Here is a 26,859-nt window from a genome sequence, read left to right on the forward strand (position 1 = left end):
TACTTGTGTAAAAGTCTGATACTTACTGTACTTAAGTAGCTCACAGCATTTTGATATTATGTGTATTAAATTATTTAAAATAAAGCATGAGTAAGTGATATCAATTTTAAAAAAAGAGCAGGCAGAATTTGGAGAATTAGAAAGTTCATTCTGCGTAACATATACCACCTGTAAAATGGAGCGTACATTACACCTGAAGAAAAGGAAAGGCCATTTTCACAACCTGAAGGATTTACATAGCAAAATCCAGTTTGTCCTTAACTCCCATTCCTCCCTTGTCTGTTACTGTATTAAAGAAAATGCTTCGGGTAAATGTAGTGTAGTAAAAGTGAACAGAAATATAAAAACTCAAGTACAGATACTCCCAAAAATAGTTAAGTACTGAAGTATAATTACTTTGTTGCATCACACCACCGCATTTATAGATATGATTGTGACAACGTGTGCATATATGTTTCACGTGCACTACGAGACTTTACTGTGAGATCCATGTGAATACTGGTATGCATGAGCTGTTTGCAAAAGAAAAAGAACAGATAATGCACGTAGCCTGGCTGAGGCGTGACCGTAGGCGTGACCTCCAGGTCGGCGTGACCTAATTTCCAACACCTGCTACTGGTTACATGCGCCATCACTCAGAGAAAACGGGGCGGCGACAAGTGTAGACGGACTGCATTAATCATCCAATGAACACATTGTAAGCCTGCGCCTTGCTCCCTCTGATTGGACATACTAAGCTGCCAATCTACTTACTCGTCTCTGATTGGTCAGTTATAAATGCGGAGGGCGGGCGTTGCAGTATTTGTTGTTGTTTTCGTTGAGCAGCAGAACAAGTAGTCAGTCGACATCTTTGAAATCAATCCTTTTTCCTGTACGTTATGGATGTTTTTTACGCTAATAATTCCCACACGGGTTACTATTTTTGAGAAACGGTACAACACGAGGGACCAGTGGAGTATACTTTGAATTTGCTTCGAGTGAAACTTGTTTTTGTCGTTTTTAAAGGTATGTGAACAGCAGTAACGTCTTGATCCGTAGCCGTTAGCATTGCCGTTGATAGCTAGCACCAGAAACAGCTGATTTCGGATACAGTTAGCACAAAACACACTTTACATGTTATGCAATAGATGTGAAGACAACGATTCGTGTTAGTTTGGTTGTTTTTGTACATCGGTCTTTAAATTAAAGGCAAGTTAGCTGATCATGAGACTGTTGTGATAAGTGACGTGGCGTCACTTGACGATGAACCAACGCACCAGGAGCCCAGAAACTGGTGCCATCGTATCAACAACAAACTGTATATTAAAAATACGAGAAGTATTATTTATTTGGCTGATAAGAGCTGATTATGAGAGGATGTTGTTCGTATGAGTGCTTTTTTAATCGTTGGCACGCCCTGTACCCACCGATGCTGCAGTTTACTCCACCTACAGCTAGCTCTGGTGTAAACACTGGTATATTTTTGATGTTGTTGATGTAAACAAGAACGAGAACTGTGCTTCACAAATGATCCCATTTCTAACAGTATGGTCTGAGGATTAAATCTACAACCACGATGTACCTTTTTTATTATGATAATAGTATAACCATATGTTTACTACATATATTAACCAATAATGTCTGTTTTGGAGGGCTAAAGGACATTATCCAGTAAATGATGTGGGGGAAAATGCCAAAACAACATCTCACTGTCGAAAGTGATGTTTTATCTTGTTATGTATGTATGTATATATATATATATATATATATGTGTGTGTGTGTGTGTATATATATATATATATACACATATATTCTGCTCTCCTATAATGCTCTATGCTTTACATCAGAGTGACTATAGTGTATCACAATTTTCCCTGGGAATCAATACAGCTTTTTGGATTCACATAATCCAAAAAGCAGCAAATCCTCACGTGAGAAGTTGCAATCAGAGTATGTTCATGATTTTTTCAGTATTTTTGTTGTTGTTGTTGTTGTTGTTTTGACAAACCAATTAAACAGTTATCAAACCGATTGCAGGTGATACTTCTACCGATTTCAATAATCTTTCAGTTGACTATTTTCTTGAATTTTTCCAATTCTCTATTTGTTCCAAAATAAAGATATTTAATCAGTTTGATTAAAAAAAAAAAATCCTGCCAATGCAAAAATGTCATAAAACAGTCTCGGCCAATGCAACTAGAGTTGAAACTTAATTGATTTAATCAGTCAGTTGAGTTAATCAACACTTTTGACAATAGATTGAACCTTTGGGTCACTTAATACAACAATAGTTAAAATATAAATTAATGATTTTCAAACCTGCAAACAGTAGCTGGATGCAATCAGATACATTGGGATTATCTTAGTGTAAACAAAATGTCTTACAGTTGACAAATGTCTATTGTCATCCCACTCACCCTCTACAAAACACTTGATTAAAAGAGGCCTACATCTCATCTTGCATTAAACAATGATGCGCTCTTTAGGGGGTCAATATCACTTGTTGACTGAGAGCACTGTTGGTGAAGTCAGCCAGTGCTCTTTCTCCTTTGTCTGCTTGGTAAATAATGCTATTGTGAGGGACTTCATGTTGTGTTGTTTGTTTCCTTGTGTTGTTTTCAGATGAGCAGTCAGTACCAGCGCTCAGTACCACTGGAGGTGAGGAGAGCAGAGGGAGAGAGAGTTCGGGCCAAGCATCCTGACAAGATACCGGTCAGTATGACGTCTGACTGATTTTCTGATAGCATGTTATATTTACTGTTAGCGACCTTCAATCAATTAAACCAGCGTAGTAAGTGAGGCATGATTAACAAAGTAATCCTGACCTTTATTTAAAGCCAGTTGTCTAAATACAAGAATAGAGCTACAAATACATAAACTAATTTCTACTGAAAATCAGTGTGAATTTATTTGTTGTTTAGATCTTTGCACATAAACACATTATTGTTTTTATCCAGATCATTGTGGAGAGAGCCCCCAGGTCACGAGCTCCTGAACTGGACAAGAAGAAATACCTAGTTCCCTCAGATCTAACAGGTGAAACACACAAACTGCTGCAAAAATGTTAAGAGACATCCCAGAACATGCAGAATGTAAAGAAAGCGTAGTCCGGTCTAAGATGTGAATAGCTCAATCTACTGACAGGTATATTCTTGGTTATTGTAGCCTGCCCAAGGTATTTTTGGATAAATTGTTTCACAGTTATTTTTTAAAACATAAAAACATAATATAAGCAATCTTGATACGGATTGCGAATATTTTATTTATTAAGAAATTGTGACCAAGATGCATACTAATTGGGATTTTACAGTTTAGTGAGACATTGTCAGTGTGCCCTCTGGTGGACAAATGATGGAACTGAGACTGTAAATTACAGTTAAGCAAGTATTGGCTGATATATCAGTTACATGAGGCACCTTTGACTTGGATGAGACCAATTTGTGTTTGAAAGGTGAGCTATTTTGCATCTGATGCACCATCCAAATCGGATGGATTGGTCAGTTGCTGTCAGTGATTCAGGTGGCAAACTGAGGGTGACATGAATCCGCCTGCATTTCTCTCAGGCTCTGAATGTGTGAACTTTATTTACAGCAGACTTTTTTGTACATTTCATAGCATGGAAAACACAGGTCACAGGTGTATCTGATGACAGTAACAATTGCTACTTTCCAGGGGAAGTCCTGGCACTCTGCGTCATGGCACAGAAGGCGGGTTTCCATTAATCCTCAAATTGTGCAAATTGAAACTGCTAATATATTATACGCCTAATGGAAACACGGCAATTTGTAAAAAAAAAAAAAAAAATCGCCATTTTTTGCAAAAAATGATTTTATGCTCTCATGAGCCGGTATTTCAGGTGATTCAAAAAAGCCATATTTCGCAAAACTGCAATGGAAACACTTTTTTTGCCTTTATAGGTCACATGATGCTACGGCTGATTCAAATAACTCTTTAAAAGTTGAACGTATCATCCAGAAGTTTTGAATTCACAATTAGAAGAAACAATTGTTTTGAACATTGTTGCCGTGCTTTTTGGAATATAATTGTGAGAGGAGAAGTTGCATGAGATCACTCAATGGAAACGAAATCTGTAATGGAAACCTGCCTGGTTACTGGAACTTGGCCATCATTAATGTTGTTTATTGCACCTGTGCTTTTCCCGTTTTGTTAGGTCATTATGTCTGCTGTGAAAATGTCTATCAGATAGTTAGACTGTGAAACTGTAGAGGATTGACCTGGTTAGTTTCAGTGCAAATTATTGGTGGAGGCTTTTTTGTCTATAATAATAATAATAATGATAAATGTGATAATATTTTTCTTAGTAGGAGTGCACGAGAATTGAGTTGGATAAAGATACAGTCTGCCCCATTATGTAAGGATGCATATTCTCCTGACAGCTAAGCATTTAATCAAATATTTGGTACATTTTCTTGCTTTGAGACTTAAAGACATGGGAGAGAGGGGTGGGCTCGAATGACTCACACGGGGCTTACTGTCGCTGTGTAATACGCTCACTGAAGGAACGACTGAGCATGCACCGGTTCCCTCACGCTGAAAAGAGAGAGACGACGAGCGCCTTCGCTCTCATCTGATCAAGCGCTCAACTGAACTGAGAAATAGACGGATGATTTCAGGAAGGGATTCAGCTCAGTTTGTTCACCCAAAAGTTTCAATGTAGTCTTTTTAATAACTCTAAAACATCATCTAGATTTGATTAAATGATATTCATGTATTTTTAAATGCTCCTCAAAAGTAAAACATATTTTTCCTCGTGTTGGATAACAATTTGTGGACTGTGACAACAGGATGTTTTTGTCTTACCTTCTTACGAGTGCTCTCGACCACTTTTAAAAAACTTCTCTTATCCAAGAGAAAAGCAGAAATAAGAAAACAAAGGTGAATCCCTAAAATCAGTGGGTACAATCAAAATAAGAAAAAAATCCTAGATACAAGCTAAAAAAAGGGGAAGATTTGTTTGTTTATTGTTTTATTGCATGAGGCCAAATGTGTTTTTGCAAATGGCAAAACACCAACGCACTTGTTGTGTTGTAAGTTTAAAGACTGACCACTGACCTGGTCACGCTTCCTCTATACATGAGATGTGCCTCTTATCTCTTCTTTCCTTCCTTTTTTTAGTGGGCCAGTTGTGCTTCTTGATCCGCCAGCGTGTGTCTTTGAGACCGGAGGAGGCTCTCTTCTTCTTCGTCAACAACTCCCTTCCCCCATCCAGCTCCCCTCTCTCTGCTGTATATGAGGTAACTGCACCTGTTCAGACACGTTCACGCACACACACACACACACACACACACACACACACACACACACACACACACACACACACACACACACACACACACACAGTCGCTGTTTTTGAGTTTGTCTGTTTACAGCTACATAAATGCAAAGTTTCAGTTTACACAGAAGCACTTTTAGCCCTTCCCTCTTGGCAAAAACACGTCAAAAACGTCTTAATCACTGTACCTTACTCGACAGTTCTGCTTAGACAGCGATGTTGCTTCACTTTTTTTGATGACACGAATAGCCTGCCAGTAACTCCATGAAAAAAAACCAAAACATATAGTTGAGACACATTGTCAGTCTGAAAGTGATGTCAGTAGTTTTTTTGAAGGCCAAAAAATGAGCAATTTGTGTGTATTTCATGATGTTAAAAGCTAAGAGGATGTAAAGGAGCATGAATTTAAGCTCTTTTTTTTAATTTTTGGATATAAATTAATCTAAAAATTAATAAATAAATAAAAATAAATTCTAAAAAAGCTCTGTTTTCCAAGTTATCAAATGAGGCTGACAGATAAATGCATTTATCACGTCCACACGGCACTCCGTTAGCCTACATGGCAGTTTTGCGTGGTTAGTGTAGGTGTGTCAGCCCGTGTGCACTCTCAACTACACTTGTCATGCCAAAATTATTAATTTTTCTTTTTTTTGGGTTCCAGGAGCACCACGAAGAAGACCTGTTTCTCTACATGACCTACAGTAATGAGAGCGTGTACGGTGCCTGAGGGAGGAAAAAAGACTGGAGACAAAAGAGAAAGAGAGAGATAGAGAGAGAATGAGACTGTCTGAGGAATAAAGTTTGTATTTGGAATTTGCACTCGTTAAAGTTAAAGGGGCGCCATTCTCCATTTAAGAGAAAATAAATTTTAAATTATAAAAGCTTCAACACGTTATCACTTTAATCAATCTCACAATCTGTACCGTTCATCCTGTATACATTGATCTTGTTTCTCTCGTGAAATAATATCCACAGACAACGACTTGGCGATAAATTAAACCTTGTATTTATTTTATAAAAATGGTGATTAAATAGAGGAAGGGATATGGCATATAGATGAAATTAAACAGGTGAAAGGGAACCAAGGTAATGTAGCCTATATTCAGGTGATGTAGATGATTAATTATGGATGATAGTGGGTAGAGATATGTGATCGTATAGAACGGGGATACTCGCTGAATGGTAAATTGAAATTTAGCAATTTGGTTAAAACATCGCTATACGACATCAACTCTGATCAATAGAAGATGTTATTTCGCCTACTTTTGCCGACTTGAACAGACTTCTCCGGGGAGGTCAAGGTCGTCGCTCCGCTCCAGTGGAGAGCTGCTGTTGAGTCGGTGTGCGGTGGTCTTTAACTGGCCTCGGTGTTCGCCTCAGCGAACCGGTAAAAGTCTTTAAACGAAGTCTTTAAGGGTAGGCGATGGATGCTGACAGTTTGTACAGCACGTGTTGCTTCTAGATGCGTGGCAGTCGAGTTGACGTCGGATCGCGGAATGTCCTTTTTCAATTAAACTCGCAGAAAATAAGTGACGAAGTTACTTTAGACTATTACCTCGAGCCTATTTGAAGTGAAATATAAAAAATGTCTTCGCTGACCAAAAAAACGGTGTTTAGAAAAACGTCAAACAGACTAAAAAAAAAAAGGAAAGGCTTTGAAAAGTTTAAGTTCAGCGACGCTCTGAGCAGCAGTCGTGGGTCCTCTTGGAAAAATTTTAGAACAAAGGGAAAGGTTCAAGACGCGGGACGCGCATTGCGGTGAAGGGAAAGTAGAAAAGAAAAAGAGCCCTTAACTGAGAGCTCACTCAGTTTTTATCTCTAAATTTGGGGTGCGAATGGAAGGCGGGGTTAGCGAACTTTCGCGCCAAGCGATCGGACATCTGGTATTCATTTCTAAAAGACCTAATGTAATGTAGGAGACATTTATTTCTCCGTACTTTATGACGAATTTCGCGATCTAACGCGTTGTGTGTAAATTCACGTATCTCATCACCACTATAGTCTCATCTCATAATTCTCTCGTAATTTCAAACACATGTTAAGAGACCTAAAGGCAATTTATAGCGTAACACATGACTCTGAAGATCCTTTGCTCAATTCTGTTAAATGACCACACATAACATAAAATTATCCCATGGATTCTAACGCACTTGGTTATTACTTAGATATAGGATTACCTTCTAAAATTATACAATGAATGCAAAATAAGATATAACCATAAAGTTGGTTACGAGATTACTGATAACTAAGGCCACTAAATGGCAGTATGGCTCCATCACAAAAAGGAAATAAAACGTGTTTTTACCGAACTCAGTCAAATTAAATGATAAAAGAATGGTAGATGGTCCTACTTATTCATCAAAACTTAGAAACAAACTCTTACCTGCAAAGAGAAAGATTAGCGAATTAAGTTAAACTTAACTCACAACCTTGGTCCAAGCGATTCTGTCAGATGTTAGTCTCAACACAAGAATGCAGAATGAATTAACAACATATTCTGCATTTGTTGTCTCAACAGGGGGTGAAATGACGTACTGAGATTGTAGGAAATGCACGGTTATTACTTCGCATGCCTAAGTGATCCCAGGAGGTCTTACATCCTGTTGAGTGCTGGATGGGGCCTCAGGAAATCCTATCTCTCATGGCATCTCGTGATGGAAAGAGTCAAGTACTGACACTTTCTGTGGCTTAAAAGCAGAACGTGTTTGCAGATGTCCACAGGGAGTCTCAGTAAAGTTAATTAACAACCCTCTGTTAAATGCTTTGGGTTCGTAATACAGTGTCTCTTGACGTGTCCTCCACTTTCATAGGGGGAGTCGAGCTCTGGAGTTTTCCCAAAAGGGGAAAATGAAAAGACCATGCCAAGGCTGTCTACTATTATTCTCTATATTAGTTTTGACTACAGTACCTGGTGGAGGAAAGGCTTCGCACAAGGCAGAGGGGTCGCTGGTAGGGTTTACCTTGGTCAGTATTTTGGGGTGAGCGTCATGCATTTTAGTAAACTTCAAGTTATGGTGATTCCTTATTTGGTGAGAGAAGAAGGGTGAAAAGAAAGAATGAATGCATCGCAAACGTAAGTTAATGAAATTATGTTGAGAGATCTCTCATATTCTTTCTCAGTCATCTGTATTTAATGCAAATAGTTTTCTTCTTTTTTTTTGTAAATTAATATCATAAACTTTTGTGGAAAATAAAGATGAAATTGATTCTGTGTGTCTGTGTCTCCATCTGCCAAACCTGTGGTTTAGATGTAAATAAAAAAGGCAGAAATTAACACTTAAAGAAAATCCTTTTATTGTTTTAAGTTATTGCCCTAAAAGATTTCAATAGGATGTTTTTACTTATGTCATAGGATAAAGTTGTTCTTTTAAATCTAAGCCTCGGTCATCATACAGTAAAATACTTAATAAGCATGTTGACATTACATGTACACACACACACACACACAGGCACCTTCCCCTAAACAAACTGGTACATCACATAATTTAGAGGAAGCAGAAATAAAGAGGAGAAATCTTCAGAGGGAAGTGTTCTGTCTTTACCGATTAGATGAGTCACACTGGAAACTTTTCGATCTGGAAATATTTCAGAAAATTAGCATTTTGCCAAATTATTTTTGCAATAGGAGTGTTATCTGCATTTATGGGTGTTTGACGAAAGATTATATGACTCGGTTGTCAGTTAATGAGTAAGCCTGAAAGTATAACTCCGGCAAATCGAAAGTTACAGGAACAGAAAAAAGGAGCCATGGAGATGCAGGAGATCAACATAGAGGGGGAGAGAAACGAGGAACATGAAAGACATGAGTCGATGCTGGAGGTCAAAACTGAAGGTAAAAGAAATTTAACGAAATCAGGTAACACTTGAAGAGAGTAAACTGTACATTGCAGAACTCAAAAAAATGCATTTTTTTTGTTGTTTTTTCATGGCAAATATTTCCAAAGAAGTTTATTGAAGCTCTAAAAAATGTGCTTATATTAATATATTTTATTTCTTATTTTAGTTTATAATGCATTGAGCATTTAGAGGCAAATTCCTGCACGTTTATGTCTGTTAAAATGTGTGTTTGTATTTTTGTCTGGCTTTAGAAGAAGAAGAAACAGACCACTACTCTAAACTACAGAGGCCAGCTGAGGATGTGTACTCAGAGGCTTCGATTAAAACAAAAGCAGGTACACTTCTATTATAAAATGTGTTTGTCCTCTGTATAACATTCAGGTGAAATGCCCAAACACAGTACGCTTCGGCACACCTGTCTGTCTTTGTATATAGATATAAGGTCTTCATAGGTCTTCCATAACGCATTTTGTTTTAACACTGCTTCATTATATCTCCCACACTCACACCACAAGTAAGTAAGTAAAGTTCATTTGAGGTAAATAAACAAACATGTTCGTGTATTGCATCAACTTCCCTCCACTGCTGAGTGATCGTAGATGTGTATTAATCACTGTGGTCTCTATGCTATTGTATTGTATGTAAAAGATGTTTTTTTGGAAAACAGATTCAAACAAAAAACAACCACAACAGCAATTTGGTGAAAACAAAAAGTGTGAGCCTAAACTATAATCAACTCTAATTTATCACAGTGCAAATATCTGTTATTGTCAGACTCTTAACGAGGCTCTACAGTCATAGACTTGTTGAATTGAATTGAGACCCCCCCAAAAAAAAAAGCTTTAATAAGATGTGAGATATTTGTTATGTATTACACCACAGAAATATGGAGATATCCAAAGATTTTTTTTTGAACCACATAATTTTCAAAAGACCAGTATCATCTTTACAGGGGTTCAATTTAAATAATTTCAGGGAAGCATTCAAAATGTTCACACATGTTTTTTCTTCAGCTTGTAAGTGTTTATTGTCTTTATTATTATTATCATTATTATTATTATTATTAGTTGTATATTCACAACACAGCATCAAACAAAGTAGAAGTGCGTGGTATGTCGTGCGTAAGTAAAATTATTGCCCTTTTGCTACAAGGAAATAAATCTATTTTTGAGCTTCATGTGGCAACAGCAATGTCCGAAGAGCCTTGAGAAAGCCTTGCACTTTGATCTCATAATTAAAGTTTTAATTCGATATCAATGATTAACATATGTTCCGCCTGTCTTATCTGAAATGACCATGAGTAACAAACACTATCTGTTGTTTTGGAACAAACTTCTCAGAACCGCGGTATCTGTCTGTTACTCTCTCACCCACACACACTTTATAGAGACAGACAGTAAAATTTTTGGGAGTTGAAGGACAAGCCCAGCACTGTGCTCCATGAATAAATTAGATATCAATGAAGGTCATGTTGCTATGGTGACAACACAAAAGAGGAGGCGAGTGGGGGGGGGCTCTTGAAACAGTACTCAGATGTGAGTCAGCAGAAAAGGCAGACGGAGCAGGACGGGGTAAACAGCTTCATCACAGCTCCTGGGACATCTTTCCTACATGTATATCAAATTCTGTCGCAGTTATGGCGAGGATAAAAAGGATGAAGCTGGTGAAAAGTTTTCACCAGCGTCCAAGTTATCTGTTGAACTGGAGGGGGAAAAAGGTAGGTTTAGACACTTTGTGTTTGTGCTCATTATCAAATCTCTCTCTAACACCAGATTCTAGCACCAGGTTGATGTCTTCCTTCTCAGGCAAGCAGGCTGATGGAAACACTCGTCTGTACCGTGCTGCGTGTTTATTCCTCACCATAATCTGCCTGGCCCTGTTGCTGGCCGTCATTTTCCTCACTTTGAAACGTGAGTATCTGCAGCCATGCAACGACTGCTGGTTGGATTAGGTTTGTACATCGAAGTAGATTATGAGAGGATTAAAAGAAAAATACAGGTCAGGTTTGTTTTTGCTCAGAACTGACACCAATACAGAGATATAAAGTGTGTCCGATTGCACTGCTGCAGCCTGCGGGCATCATTCTTTTCCCTCACAACTCCTCCCCCTGTGCTCTGATTTCTAGTCCAAACTGGTTCCGCAGAATGCCCAAAAAAAGTCGAGACCACAGCTGCAGACAAGAGTAAGCCTCTAATTCATCCTACGTGCAGCCTTGAGGAGTGCCAGGCTCTCTTCCCCGAGGTTCAACCCCAACGTGAGTGTGATACCAGGTGGAAAATTTCAAACAAGTCAGAAGAAGCATCGAAATAAAAAAAAAAAGACAAATGATACTTTCTTAGACTCCATGTTTTTGGTGACAGTTCTGCTTTCGCAGTTGCCAAAATTGTCTTTTTTAACAGGCCTCAGAGGAAGTTAGTCTATGTGGTCATGTGTTTCTTCAGAGAACTGAGAATGTTTTATTTAATTTAAACCATGAATCAGCTGAGTTTTAATCAGCTTTATTGTTTCCTCCCCCCCCCCTCGCAAGGGTGTAGGCTGTGGAATTTTGAGTGTCAAAAACCTCATTTCCTGCGTTCTGGTGGCTTCTTATGCACCAAACGGTGCCTTTTCTGCACCAGTTTATGGCGGAAATGTCTTTTATTTCATCAAAATAGTGCTGATTGCATGTTTTTTGAGGGGTGGGGGGCATTGAGGGTGGACATGATCTAAATATTGCACTCATGAACACACATTTAAAAGTACTTGCGCATATACACTAGTTATGGGCAAAAAAATACAATTAAATCCTAAGAAATATACAGAAAAAGAGGACATTTCTAAGGTTGGCTTCATTATTTACTTGTGCAGTTTAGTCCACATTTGCGGAACGACATTTTGTTTTCCTTGTTGGAGAGTTGTCTGCACTGATCCCTCTCTCCCTCCAGGTCTCGGCTGTCAGCAGTGCGCTGATGGTTGGCTGAGTTTCGAAAGGTCGTGTTTCTACCTGTCCACCTTCAGGCTCAGCTGGGATGCAAGCCACAGGAACTGCAGCGAAAGAGGAGGATCTCTGGCTGTTGTTAGCAGCCGGAGCATTCAGGTGGGTTTTATATCACTACTTTCCCTTTTGACCATCAAATTTAAAGGTCCAGTGTGTAGGATTTTGGGAGGTATATTGGCAGAGATGGAATATGATAAATTAGGGGATGTTTTCCTGAGTTTATAACTACCTGAGAAGAAGAATAGCTGTGTTTTTGTTGGCTCAGAATGAGCCATTTACATCTACATCTGGACTAAGTTTCTGTTTAAGACTCATTTACGTTGTCGTCATTAGTTAGTCTATTTTTGTTGACATTTGGTCGGCTTATTATTATAGAAGATTTGTTATTTCTTGTCTTTTTAAAGTTTTTATTAGGCACAAATCAAAAAATCGAAAAACAATCGACACAACAGACAAACAAGCAGGCATACTTGGTATAATATTTCTCTGTTTTTGGGTTTTAGTTTACTGTGTTTTTCCCATCACGTGTTCCTGTGCTGCCTTTCCCTCATCTACCCATCTACACGCCTGTCCTGTATCAGCCCCGTTAATCCCTCCCCAGCCAATCAGGTCCCTGCCTGTTCTTCTGCCTCGTCACCTTTTCCCCCTCACCCGAGCTTCTCCACCCTTTATCACCTGCACCTCATCCCGTCGTCAGATTAGTTTCAGTCTTTGTTGGACCCTTGATTTGGTTGTGTGATTTTCTGTTTTCTGTTTCCCTGCTTCAACCTTGAGTAAAAAGTTATATGTTCGAGCTCCAGTTTTCTGCTGTCTCCTGCATTTGGGTCCACCTTCTCTGAATGTCACAACAGTTTTACTGGTTTAAATCACCTGCTCTGTTTCGGAGAGGGAGAAACCTCTGTGGATAACTGAGCTCCCAGTAAAAACCTCCAGAACAAAAAATGCTAAAGTAACTCTAACAGTTTCAGCTGGTTGCAATCTGCAATTGTCACCACTAGATTCAACTAAATCCCCTTAAATCTTACACACTGTTCCTTTCATCATGCATTTTATCACCAGTGGTGATATGTATACATTTTGTAAATGTCAGCGGGTCTCTCTTTTTTAGAACTTTTTGACTGCTAAAGGGAAAATGACGTACTGGATCGGACTGAGACAAAAAGGAGCCACATGGAGCTGGGTCAACAACACTGTGCTCACGCAGAGGTAATGAATGTTTGATGAATCGACTAACCATCTCAGCTGTAGCACATTTGTCCTTCTATTTTTGTTGCAGCCTTGTACCTTTTTTTCATGCTTATTAATTTATATTTGGGATTTTGAGATGTATCAGATTCCATAATAATGTGTTAAATATAAATAAGTGCAAGTTTTACATTTTGTCTGAAAGTCTTCTGGGTAGGAAAGAGAAAAATAGGGAGGACATTATTTTTTGTGGAACTGCTCTATGTATATTTTACACTTTTAGTTAAAATATACACTCCTGGCCACTTTATTAGGTACATCTGCACAATCCAATGCAATCACAACAGCACTTCCTTAAAGTTCCCCTTTTAATGATGTTGTTGGAAATGTGTCAATTATATGTTTATTAATGCAGGCATAGTTTTAGACTTATTATACAGGATAGTCTGTTACTGCTTATCAACATGCTCACCAGTGGAGTTTTGTTTATAGACACAGGTACCATGACGTTACCCATTAGTTTGTAGATTGCCATTTTGAAGTCTCCAACTTGGCATTTCAACCATCACTATCTTCATCTTCATCATCATCATCATCATCATCATCATTTTATTGACACATCAAAGAGATTGTGATACAGAATAAAATACATCCACAATACAGTAGAAAAAACATGTGAATGGGACACAAATAAGCTACCTAAAGCTTTTGGGAGTGGGCCCAAACAATTAACGTGCAACATCCAAAAAATAAAAACCGACCGTCAAAACAAAACAAAAAAGACAAAAGTTCCCAAAACATTCACTACATCAAATCTGCATAGATACAATACTGGTTGTTTTTCTGGAGCCAGAAGTGAACATATTTGGGCAATTTGGTGATTTATCACTTATCATTTATTATATATCATTTAAAGCAGCCACCCTTAATTATGTGTAATTTTAAGCCTTAATGATATGTAAACGGGTGAGTTGTATAAAACAATCACCTCCATTTAGTTACCATGAAGGGAAAATTACCTACAGAGACCCAAACTGTTATTTGAACGAGGCTTTAAACTGGTTTATTTCTAATATAAATTTGTGAATTTTAACATTGGGGTGTATGGTGATCGACTCACTCTTGGAGCCAGCCCCAAGTGGCCATTAGAGGAACTGCATGTTTTGGCACTTCAGCTGCAGAGGTTCCAAATTTGGGTCCGCCTCACTATATTTGTGTTTCCCGGTGCTGTGTCTCTTGGAAGCCTGCTGCTTACAGTCTAACACCTCATCGCCACCTTTTTATAAAGCCCCAACCTCACCTGAGCACTGTGGGGGTACATGCTCATAAATGTCCAGAACACAGAAAATAGGAAGAAAACAAGCAAATCCAGGCAGAGGACAGAGTCTCTGCAGAAAAAACACACCACACACCTCTAGTGGGTCACAAGTGATGATTACTACTTAAAGGGGTTACTTCTATATGAGTCTATACACTGTTTTTTTAGGGAAATCCTGCATATTATTGGTGTTGTACTGGATTACATCATATTATCATATTGTCCTATGGGGTGGCATAATATCAGAAACACCTCTGACCGCCAGAAGCATGATCTCAGTGCTTAAATATATAATTGAATTTACACATTTCCGACAACATCTTTTTAAAGATAGAAACGACGACTGGACTGTTATATAGAATTGCAGACTGCAGAGGCATAAAAGAGACACAGATTTAATCTCTCTCTGTCTGCTTTTCGAAATCCAAAGAAACACAACGTCCTGTGATCACAAATTTCTTTTGTTTGCAGTTACTGGGCAGACACCACATCAGAGGGGAATTGTGGGATCCTCGACAGCAACAGCCCACCTGAGCATAACTGGATCAAAGCTCCAAATAATGCCTACACCTACTTCATCTGTCAGCTGACGCTCCAACCGCATCCGATTGGTGAATGAGCAAACCAGTTTTCAATCAACAAGCATCAACTCCTCCATAACATTTCAAACCATCTATCTTTCCACTTCACATCTCAATCAATAGTATCCTGCAAAGAAACACGATGAATCTTTTAAGATTGTAGTTTTATATTTTATGATTAAAGAGATGTTTAGTAAAACTAAACTTTATATATTTTTTCTATTTTCTTTTTGCACTGTGTTGCTGAATTTGTATTTCAATATTTCAGTTCTGCTTGTTCAAGCACTAATCAGTGTACCTTACTGTGTAATTTCGTGTATTGCTGTTATTACACAAATAAAGGCCAGTAAATTTGTTTCAGCAAGATTTAATTGTCATACAAAAATGTTTACGCAACTACATAATAAGTTGAATGTCTATGTTTCACTTTACTTTAAGCATATATTACTGCTACATATGTTTTATATTGCTAGAAAAATAACACACTCTTTTCTATAGCATAATACTGCAGGAATAATTGCACCGTTGAATATGCAGGCAACATTGAGCTTGTGCAGTCCTCGTATTGCAAGTTTGCTCAACACTTTACTCCAAATATTCATAAGATGAGGGAAGGTCTCAGAGGATGCACTTCAGACTCAGGCAGCTTCTTCTCTAAACATATTTAATGTTCTGGTCCTCCTCCAGCTCATCTGGCTCCATCTCTAGACCCAAAGCGCTGTGGCGAATCATCTGCCAGCCCGTCAGAGACCTCCTGTTGTTAAACCCTCCTCTGTTTTTAGGTCTAAGTTTGGGGGTTCCTGGGGCGGACCCCTTCATCGTATCAGTCTTCTCTAGTCCCTCTTTTTCCTTTTCCTCTTCTTTAGAGAATGCTTTGACGTAACGCCGCATCTTTTGCAACATTGGGTCGTTTCTGTCTTCAACCCTGCAAAGACAGTAGAGTGAAAAAAGCAGCCACAAACTTTGCACTTCACTGAAGCTGGAGAGCTCAGAAATCAAACAGCAGAAGCCTTGAGATCTATACTTTTGCTGTGCGTTCCAGCATCCATACCACTATACTATAGTATGCCAGAAAATGATTTAGTATGTCTCAGTATGTCATCTGCAATATGCCAAAAAACAGGATGTTCTGCTACATCTGGTCGGATTTTGCAGTATGCATGCTTTTCTGACTATTCTCACCCACAATCCTCTGCACAGCGGCTTCTTGACAGCTGATTGACAGCTTGCAGAAACAAGTAATTGTTTTTTGAACAATACAATCATGGATTACCAAGAACAAAAATTGACAAAAAAATAAGTAATAGAGAAATGCATATGTAGGCTAATTTAATGATTATAAAATGTTAAATTCCACAGTGTATTCAGTCACAACTTAAACATTAAACAGTGAAAAGTAACAGTAGAGCTCGCAGGGTTATCTTTTGTTTCTGATGAGTTTGGCCAAAGGCCTTTTTTGCCATCTCCATATAAACGGATATGTGACCAGGAAGTCAAAGTTCAGGGGGGCAGAGTTTTTGGAAGAAGAAGTATATCCTGATTGTGTGCATACTGCATGCATACTTTGTAAGGGCAGCTACATTACCTCCTAAAACAAAAAGCATGCGATTCAGAAAGCACCCTTAGTCTTTCATATGGCTTAAACTCCAGAGATGCCTACATTTTCCAAAAAGCAGCTTGATAGCATCTTTTGTTTGACATTCTCTCCCCCATAAATACTCACATTAAACCCTCAGTCTGTTATGCAGACTTTACTTTACTTTCTCGAAAAAACTCCTCCAGAGCAACAGAAAATATCGTTTTCATAGAATGATCATGACTCCCCATGAATAGCAAACCAATCTGGAAAATTGGTGTCCTGTTAACATGCCTTTTTTTCATGCTTCTGTGTCAGGTCATGTTTTTGTTTATTTCCTCATGTTTCTGTTTTATTTTTGTTTTTTATTCTATGCCTCATGTTACAGCTTCCCACGTCCCCAAGTTTCCCTCCTGTGTGATTAGCTGCCCTGCCCCTAATGGGTTTCACCTGTGTCTGACTGTCACACCTGTGCCTTGTTAGCTTCCTTGAGTACATAAGCTGTGTGTTCTCTGCCATCTGTGCCAGTGTGTCCTTGACTTGTGTGGCATGTTTCCAGCAGTATTTCCTTGATTTGCTTTCCCATGCCTGTTAGTATTGGACTTTTTTTTTTATTCTGCCTTTGCGTAACCCTTTTTAGATTTGTTTGCTTCACTGACTCGAGCCTATCTCCTATGATTAAAAACCTACATTATCACATCCCTGATCTGCATCAGAGTTGTGCATGTGGGTCTATTCCTCCTGACCCTGACACCTTTGCATAACTTACATGATGAAGCATGTGTAGGGCTGCTGTAGTCCATGTGTAGGTGGAAGAGGTGTGACAATAATAGATCTGTGAGAGTGAGAGTTTTGCTTCTTACTCACTGCACAACATGACTTGTGGCTGCATTAAAGACCACTGTACTTAGGTTGTGGTCAGTGGACAAACTTCTCTCTGTATGATTACTCTGAGCAAAAATAGTAAGCCTAAAAAAAGGCTTTACTGCTGATGTCACTGCACATAAAATATCCAGATGCATCCTCTTGGTTATTTATATTTTTTGCCATGTAAGGGTTTTTTCAGTGTTTCATAAGCCCTGGAAACTTTTTTTCAGTCTCTTATGAAAGTCAGTGGACACACTATAATCTACCAAAGTTTGGACAGTTTTGGTTGTTTAACATAAGAGTTTTTTTTATACATTTAGTTTTTCACTGTGCTCTTCTCAGTGGTTTGAAGTCAATGGCACTCATCTGGGAAAAAGGTGAAAAAATATTTCAGTGTCCCAATCAGGTGACTGTCAATCATTTCTGATCAGACCAGACCCCCCAAAGTGCTGATGACTCAGATTAGCTGAATTTTTGAGTTTTTGACCAATTTTTGACCAATTTTCAACCAAATCTGTGTCACCGCGGTGCATGTGTGCAGATGATCGGTGTTAAGGTGTCCCCTGTGCCACCAGCTTGCTGAGCTCTCTGCCCGTCCACCAGCCAAAAGCAGATGTATGGTGCAAAAATGATGTGCTCTGTGTCATCTGGGGGACTTTTGCTCACAGCAGGGGTGGGCACTGCTGACATGGGTGGCAACTAACACCTTTCATTTGCACACACAACCCACACCTCAGTGACACAGACCTGGTTAAAAACCAGCAAAGCATCCCTTTGATACATAATACATGCAAATATTATAATAATATAGAAAATACAAAAATAATACTAAATGTTTTCCCCCTAATAACTTCAAAGTCACAGGTGTATTCTTTAGTGTCATTTAGTGGTGAAGATTGTAAATCGCAACCAGCTGAAACTTGTGCCAAATGTGAACTACCGGTTAGGATTAGTTTGGTGTTCGGGAGGATTTAGTGGGAGCTGAATTATCTGCAGGTGCCCCCTTTCCAAAACAAACAGACCCATGACAATTCTTATTTTAATAGTCTATTTCTGCTAATAAATTCCCCTTAGTCCTACACACTGGACCTTAAAGTTTGATTAATGCACATTTAGGATACATATTTATAGAAAAAAGCCATTTTCATCAGCTTTAAAGTTTGTGTCTCTGTCTCTGTTACTGCAGTACTGTCTCACCTGAGATACCAGCGCTCCCTCAGACCGTAGTTGAGCCCACACACCCCGAGCCGAGGCCACAGGCAGCGAGGCAGTCTTCTTTCCAGCATCAAAGTCGTTGCTACCACCTGTGCAATGTTATTACAGCTTGTATCCATGATACAGTAATGCACAGGATGTGATAACAATGTGGATGTGTGTTTAAATGTATCCTTTTTAAGTCCATAAGTGTGCTACCTGAGTCCTCCAGAGCTCGTCTCTCTCCTGGGCCACCCTCCAGTGTGTGTCACTCATCATGGCTATCAGTAGATTTAGCAGAAGGATGTAGGAGACGACAGAGAAGGTGCAGTGCAGCACGTGGACGATTGGGGGGGTGTAGAAGGTGTGGTCCACAGGCAGATCTATGAGGCCCACGCTGAGCTCAAACTGGGAGAAGAGGGTGATGGGGAAGGAGCGATATGCAGGAATTGACTCAGGGTCCTGGGTCATATACACCATCCACAGGGCTGAGAGGAAAAGTATGTGAGAGAGCAGAAAAGTCAAAATCGTGTCATTTTAAGCAGTTCTTATCTTTCAAGATTCATGAAGGTCAAATAGTTGTTTCCAAATGTCGCCCAGAATATACTCACAGGTGGAAAAACCAATGAGCACAATGAAACTCAGCCACATAAACTTTGTCAGGTCTCCAAATATAATCTAGGGGGAAATGAGACACATGGTCAGTCAGTCTGCAAACACAAAAAGGTGAACCTCAAAAACCAAAACAACAACTGAATACATCTGCTTCAAAACATTTTGGTACAGGTGTGTGTGTGTGTGTGTGTGTCGAACAAACTACTGGTTCTATGTGACTCATAACCTCCTATCGCAGGCCTACCTTCTGTATCATGATGACATAAGGGCCGAGCATTTCAAAACCTCGTGCGAAGAACATGACGTTGCACCAGCCGAGGACTAAACACACCGCCATCACCACAGCCTCTCCCTGCACCTCGCAGGCTCTGAACACACACAGCAGCACCACCAGGCACGCGTAGCTGATACTGGTCAAAACAACAACAGGGAAGTTTGAATGAACAGGTGTGAATGCTTTTTCTTTGTGGACAATATGGTCATCTGCCTTCTGCCCGATGACAGCTGGGATTGGCTCCAGAAAAATTCGGAAGACCTAGAAATACTCAGGCTTTTAAATCTTAGGCTGAGAGACGCTAAAAAAGACATGTCTTATACAAAGGGTGAATAAAGAAAATTCAGTCATTATGAGAAATTCTTTTTGGAATATTGAAGCATGTAAACATGTTTTTGAAGAAATCCAAAATCCAAATCTGAAAATAAGGGTTATTTCAGAACAGTGTGCTTTTTAATTGTGCAGAAGTGTTTTCTACTCACAGGATAACGTGAAAGGGGCCTCCAAGCGCTGTCTGGCCAAAATAGCGCTTTGCTCCTACTCTCAGTATATCAGGGATCTGTAGGGGAAGGGAACACGGGAGGATGTGGCAGTGCAATATAAATATACACGATAAGTGAGAAGATGAAGCATGTTTCATAAACTCACCTCCAGCAACAAGATGACAAAAGCTCCCAGGACGCTGATGATCTCGCCTGCCAGCCGCAGGTTGTCTTCATGTGTCACATAACTCTCCTGAGAGAGGAAACATAGATGTGTTAATATTAAAAGCACATTATTATTAGACTGTGTGTCAAATGCAGGTGCGCAGTTTGACATTTAGACATGTATACATATGAAACAAATGAGGTCCGACTATGCCTGTTGGTGGTTTTAAAGTATTTGTTTGATAGGATTTTAGTTTTACGACATTTTCATAATTAGGATTGAATATTTATTTAGTAGTAGTACCCTCTGTTCCCATAATACTTTTAGGTAAAATGCCTTGTGTTGTCCAGTGATGGAAGAAGTATTGAAATGTTTTACACAAAATTACTGCAGTATTAGAATACTCCCCTCCAACATGTAATACCCCTATATGAAATTGTTTTACTTAAATAAAAGTATTATCATTAAAATGTATTAAAATATGTGCTAAATTTAAAATAAATGTGTTATATTGGTCATATGTGACAAACAGCCATTTTGTTACACTGTAGTTGCTATAATAATATAATAATCTTTATTTATAGAACGCGTTTTAAAAACCATGTTGCAAAGTGTTTCACAAAGGAAGCAAAATAAAACAAACAAGTCATAAAATAATCAAGTTTTAGAATATATAAAACTATACCATATAGTAAATCATATATGTATTATATTTTGCAGCTGTATATGTATGTTTCTGAATCTGTAATTTGACCTTTGACCTGCAATAAATGTGTTGGAATAAAAATACAAAGTAACTAAATTATAGTTTTTAAGTAAAATGCAGTAAATATAAGTAAGTTATATTCCACCAGTGTTTATGGACCTGCATATTTATTATAAAATGTCATCATTTGATGTAGTCACACTAAGATAAATAACAATGTATTTATAACTCAAACACACATGGAGTGTTTTCTGGACCCGGATGGTTTTGTCCATATCTGACTGTGTGTAGTTCTCCGGAGCGTCCTTCAGAGGGCGATATGCACAGCACAGTGTGAAGGTCCCGATGTACAGCAGGTACAGTAACAGCAGCAACCTGATGCAAGAAAATGAAAAATAAAGAAACACTGTTAAACTACACTGGACCTGTTTACAGTTCATATATGTATCATCAGACATCAGACTTTACCTGAAGTAATGTTTTCCGTACAGGTTCCACTTCAGACTGACCAGCTGCCTCACAGGAGTCACCTCTAGTATCCTTCTTGCCTGGAGAGCCAAAATCTGATTTAAGTTCCCCTCAGAGTCACATCAAAGTCATTATTTCTCACTCTGCAGCTTGTTTTTTATACCTCTCTCTGATGACTTCCCACAATGAGCTCCAGCACTGACATGTTGTCGGCCCATGAATCGATCTCCGTCAGGTCGTACAGGTTAGAGGTCAGCGGGCCCAGACTCCACTGGACTACACGCCGTTTATTAACCAGGTGCTGAAACGCCTGAGAGAGACAGAGGGAAGCACTGCAATGAGGGTGGGATTAGTGAAATAATCTGCTCCACCTTTCATGTCGGTGTTTTCACCCTGTGAACACCTCAGTCCCCTGAGGCTTCACTCACCACGATGTTTCCCTCTTTGGCAGCCAGTTTAAAAGGTGTAAGGCCTCGGTAGTTGGGTACCATGTCGAGTGGCACTGACTGGTCCAGCTCTGCATCGCGTGCCATAATCAGGTCAATGGCCTGGCACGCTATCGTCTTGTTGGGCTGCAGAACCAAAATGTGAAGCACTGTGTTACCTAGACAGACAACAGGGACATACAACAAGAGACAAGAGGAGACACCAGAGGGCTGTTAATATTTAAAACATCAGACACGTTAAATAATGTTGCACTCTTTTCTGACTCTCCTACAGGAGGACTGCTTTCATACCGCGGTAATCCTGGACCCTGGTGCTCGCCCCTGCATCTATTACCATGGAGATAATGTCCTCGTTGCCAGCACATGCAGCAAAAGACAGAATGTGCTCACCTGTTGACCAAATGTACATTTTTTAAAAAAGACCATCTGTTTTGTGCCACTCACCATAAACACACAAGCATGTTTGTCTACACACTCATTAGGAGCAATTTGGGGTTCACTGTGGAAATTTCTATAATGGCCCAGAGCAGACAAACCAAACACTGGCTCTAGATTAGGCCATTCATGTTTTCCCATCGGCCAGCAGACCCCCAGTGATTACAGCATCAGAAAAACACTGATTTTTTTTTAAAAAAATTGTTTTATATTTAACTGCTTCATTCAGTGTTTCTAATAATCTAAATCACCTGGTACATTTGCTTTGGAGAGGAAGTGACCTCTGCCAATAATTGTGCTCCCAGTTAAAACCTCCTGAACGATGAACACTGAAGGATTTCTAACCAGAATAAGTTTAATCTGGTTACAATGTTCAATCATTACTTCAAAAAGCCACCACCCACCCTCCTAAATCTTACACCGGACCTTTAAAGATAAAGATAATTGCATATCTTTATCAAAGAGTAATGGTACATAGATGGGCCTTTCTATTCTTATGACCAATCACATTCACCCATTCTCACACATGTATACACTGGTGGCCAAGGCTACCATACACAGTACCACTTATACACTCACACATGAAATCTGGGGTTCAGTATCTTGCCTAAAGAGGCTTTGACATGCAGACTGGAGAAGTGGATGACCCGCTGTGCCTCCTGAACCACAACCATCCCTCATACAGGACTCAGTGGTGAATATCGTAGCTAAAACATTTAAGTGTAAGCTTGCTGACAGTCAGCATGCTGACTTACCATAGTATATAAGTCCTCCTATCCTCTTCCTGAAATACAAGCCGGTGACCCGCGGTGTAGCCACGTCACCCCCACGGGTGATCAGATGATGAACCAGATTGATGTTCTGATTGACCACAGCGATGTGGAGCGGAGTAACACCTGAGACACAGAGGGGAGAACAGTGTGCATCAGTCCACTGTGAATTAATTGTTTTTAATTTCAACAGTTTCAGTAAAGTAAAGCTCACATTAAACTAATGTGTGTTTTACTGTCAGTAGTATTGTAACAATACTATACTTCACTGCTGCTGTCTGATAAATGCAGTAATCTAAAAAGGAGAGTAAATGTACCTAGTTACATTCGACCACTGGCTGTAACATCTTTGCTTGTTATAGCTGTAAAAACAACATGTGCAACATAATTAGTCGTGTTTCACTCTCGTGAAGTGTTGAGAGAGGCTGTCAAGAGTTCATTATTGTAAATTGTTGCCGCTGTTATTTATTGTTTGGTGCTTTGGGAAAGAATTTGCATTTAAGATGTGAAAACACTGACTCATATGAAGCGAGAGAGTGGTTTGACTGGAGTAAAACTAGAGTCATAGCTACTTTGTGGTTGAAGCAGTTTTTACTATGTTATTTGTTTTAATGTTGAATTGAAGCCTGTTTATGTGCAGTCACTTACACCAAAAAAAAAATAAAAAACTCACAAGTGTTACTGATCAAGTAACATGATCAAGTAAATCTTGACTGAAAAAATTCACATCAAATGTTTTTTTTCTTTTTTAATTTTAAGATATCTCTTGTTATTCTGAGAAGTGAAAATGACATCCATATTTAAAGTGATAAGTACGAAAAGCAAAGAAATGAGTAGATTAAACTCCCCTCAAACTACTCTCATTTCTTTATCTCTAATATCTCATATTATCTGTTCAATTCTACCTAATTTTCTTAGTTGCTGACCATAAAACTTAACAGGAACAAAGAAATTTAAACAGCGTGGTGTGTGTTTGCGCTTGTTTCTGTGTGTTTTTGAACCTTGGAAGAGTTCAGAGGTCATGGGCTCGTTGATGAGTTCGGGAGCTCCGTCCATCAGAGCCACAGCAGCGTCCAGGTTATCAGCCATCACCGCAACATGAAGCGCCGTCTCACCGAGAGCTCCTGTGTGACCAGGATTAAAGTTTCAAACATAACAACTGCACCACCCTGAAATAACAAAATCCACAGCTCACGTTAAAGGGCCTTACCTCTCTCAAAGATGTTTGTGGAAGCACAACTCAGCAATTTCTTGATGCAGCCGACACTGTTCTTCTTAGCCGCGTAGAAGAGAGGGATGTCATTTATGCTGAAGAGGTACAGAAGAGGTATAGGTTAGGCTTCGCTGTACACCTGCGTGTGAGTAATTTAGACATAATTTAGCGTTGGAAGCTGTGGACTATTAGTTTCTTACTATTTGGTGTGGAGCAGAAACGTTTCATCCAACATCTCGTTCCATCCTTTCTTGTTTTGAAGGCGAAACCTTAGCTGGCTCCACCAATGGTTGAGCTCGCTCGGAGCAGATCTGGCCAGAGACGGAGACATTGACATCTGATGTTTGACTGAAAGAGACACATGAAAAATAAGAAAGTGAATGAAACAAAGTAGAGAACCAGACAAGCATCATTTAGGTCTTGAACATGGCTTATTTTGGTGTAAATCATTCAGTTTTACTGTTTTTAAAATAAACTATAAACAAAAAGAAGAAAAGTGTCTCAATCTCACCTTTAAAAATTAAAAGTGCCGCTCCTCAGCTTCTGCTGATCCTCAGTCATAACACCCTGTCAAAGTTGCAAACACCACCTGTAAAAATGTCCCTGGGGAGAAGTGAAATCCCTGTGGCATCACCATTATATACGACCCCAGCGGTGAGGGAGGAGACATGTGGAAGGGTTTGAGAATGAATGGGTGGAGAGGGCGGATGACTGATCAGCGGACAGAGAGAGAGTGAGGCGGTAATGAGCAGGTAGACTTTCTCCGCAGGTCACAAGTCCCACAGGGAAAGTTGTGCTTTAAGGTTCAACTCACCGTTCACCCGGGAAATCCTTTATCATGCTGATTGTAAAGTATTGGCTGCATTCTGTCACCTTAAAAGTGAAGTGGTCCAGTCCCTAATCCCAGTATATCTCCACCAGGCCTGTCTGCATTCCACCAACCACCACCAAAACCTGCATGGCCACTATGAAAATTCTGCAACATCATGACAGTCAACACATTGCGGTCATTGTTTCTAGTGAACCGTTAAAGGAAACCGGTTTGGAAATTGCAAGCTTGTGTGTCTGAACACGGGTTTGTAATTTAAACCTGATATTAAAGCAAGATAGTCTAAATTGTAGATTTGAGGCAGTATTTTTCCAGGTGAAACTGGGATTATTTGTTGGAGTGAATAAGGACAATGACTTTCTGACGTGTTGTATCTTGTAAAAACACGCACCCCAACCTAGTTTCATTCACAATGATTTAACATGTTGAGCACCATTGATGTGTCAACAGGAGCGATCACAAACACGGTAATTGCCACATTACAAAGACCATAATGATCGTTTGGAGGCTGCTAACATCATGTTACTTTTCCTCCGAAGGCGGAAAACAAAGCTCATGTCACATAGAAATTTGTTTTCTGAAATCATCTTAATATGAAAAAAAAAAGAAACCCTCAATAAACTGAACCCAAATGACAGATTTCATCACCGCACAGGAATTATTTGTAAACTGCTGATTCAGTAAACTTTTACAACACCTCTGGTTGTCTCGGATGTATTGTTGTAGGTGTTTTGCTGCACCATTTATAGGTAGTGACTAACACGCTGGTCAGCCGCAGGATGAGCAGGGTTTAGGAGGACTCTATAGGAGGCCCTGATGATGGCTGCGATGTGGCCGTCATTTGGTATTGTGGAGATAATAGCTGTTTACCAGGCGGAGAGCACCGTCTTTAAGTAGTGTCATAAAGACTGGTGGTTTCCACTCTGTTAATGTCTTTATAAAGAAACAATAACACCGTAAAAACATGATTTTGTGGTTTGTGTCTTACACTCTTTCACAACACTTTATTAATTCTAGACGGGACGCCGCAGCAAACACTCATTACAGACGTCTCTGGTGCTTTCATGACAGTTGTCAGAGGCTCTTATTCAGAGTGACTTAACACAATAGAGCTCAATAATCATCATTAAAACAAAAGCATCATACTAAGTTAGAAAATAACTGTAGTTTCAGGAGGTACAACATAATTTAGGCTCCGTCTTGAATACAAACTTCAACTCATCCTTTAAAATGTCAATATTTTTCATGTTTCTGGATTTCTCCTTTTGCACATTTTAAGTCAGATTTAATCGATTCTGTGAAGAAACGTTATCTTGAGAGACATTTTTTCCTGACTGCACATTATCTGATGGAAAATTCCACATCTTGTGAGTTATACTCATATGTTTTTATAATTCAGCATTCCCAGTAGTATTCAGATCCTTTACCTAAAGGGACAGTTCACCCCAAAATCAAAAATACATATTTTTTTCTTGTACCTGTAGTGCGATTTTTCAAACTAGATTGTTTCGGTGTGAGTTGCTGAATATTGGAGATATTGGTTGTAGAGCTGTCTGCCTTTTCTCGTGTTCAAAGTACCAAAAAACTTCAGCTCAGTAGTCTGAGGTGAGCTAGCAGTACATGCACGCTTCCTCCTGCGCAGTGATAC

General features: G+C 39.3%; 3 protein-coding genes across 5 annotated transcripts; 2 read left to right on the forward strand and 1 right to left on the reverse strand.

The window, feature by feature from the left end:
• Positions 1-799: 799 nt before the first annotated feature.
• Positions 800-8,483, forward strand: LOC121945307 (gamma-aminobutyric acid receptor-associated protein-like 1). The gene is made up of 5 exons (XM_042489428.2): positions 800-1,005; positions 2,602-2,691; positions 2,937-3,015; positions 5,116-5,234; positions 5,934-8,483. Exons 2-5 carry the CDS (start codon positions 2,602-2,604, stop codon positions 5,997-5,999), a joined length of 354 nt encoding a protein of 117 aa, XP_042345362.1. The 5' UTR covers positions 800-1,005; the 3' UTR covers positions 6,000-8,483.
• Positions 8,484-8,817: 334 nt separating this feature from the next.
• LOC121945286 (early activation antigen CD69) lies at positions 8,818-15,536 on the forward strand. 3 transcript variants are annotated; one of them, XM_042489405.2, is made up of 7 exons: positions 8,818-9,104; positions 9,361-9,444; positions 10,915-11,019; positions 11,235-11,363; positions 12,034-12,185; positions 13,195-13,292; positions 15,061-15,536. In XM_042489405.2, the coding sequence occupies exons 1-7, from the start codon at positions 8,957-8,959 to the stop codon at positions 15,206-15,208; spliced, it is 864 nt and encodes a 287-aa protein (XP_042345339.1). In that variant the 5' UTR covers positions 8,818-8,956; the 3' UTR covers positions 15,209-15,536. The 3 variants fall into 3 exon arrangements, with proteins under 3 accessions (XP_042345339.1, XP_042345338.1, XP_042345340.1); XM_042489404.2 differs by having other exon boundaries at positions 8,821-9,104; positions 10,882-11,019; XM_042489406.2 differs by lacking the exons at positions 8,818-9,104; positions 9,361-9,444 and adding an exon at positions 10,649-10,826.
• trpv6 (transient receptor potential cation channel, subfamily V, member 6) lies at positions 15,348-24,986 on the reverse strand. The gene is made up of 17 exons (XM_042489326.2): positions 24,894-24,986; positions 24,583-24,730; positions 24,380-24,477; positions 24,171-24,293; positions 23,155-23,295; positions 22,256-22,354; positions 21,947-22,122; positions 21,682-21,828; positions 21,519-21,598; positions 21,290-21,425; positions 20,345-20,431; positions 20,179-20,255; positions 19,667-19,832; positions 19,419-19,485; positions 19,027-19,295; positions 18,811-18,917; positions 15,348-16,095 (listed from the first exon to the last, which is right to left on the reverse strand). Exons 2-17 carry the CDS (start codon positions 24,717-24,719, stop codon positions 15,825-15,827), a joined length of 2,181 nt encoding a protein of 726 aa, XP_042345260.2. The 5' UTR covers positions 24,720-24,730; positions 24,894-24,986; the 3' UTR covers positions 15,348-15,824.
• Positions 24,987-26,859: the final 1,873 nt, after the last annotated feature.

This window comes from Plectropomus leopardus, chromosome 11 (assembly GCF_026936395.1).
Source record: "Plectropomus leopardus strain MGB_pleo_1.0 chromosome 11, ASM2693639v1, whole genome shotgun sequence".
NCBI lineage: Eukaryota > Metazoa > Chordata > Actinopteri > Perciformes > Serranidae > Plectropomus > Plectropomus leopardus.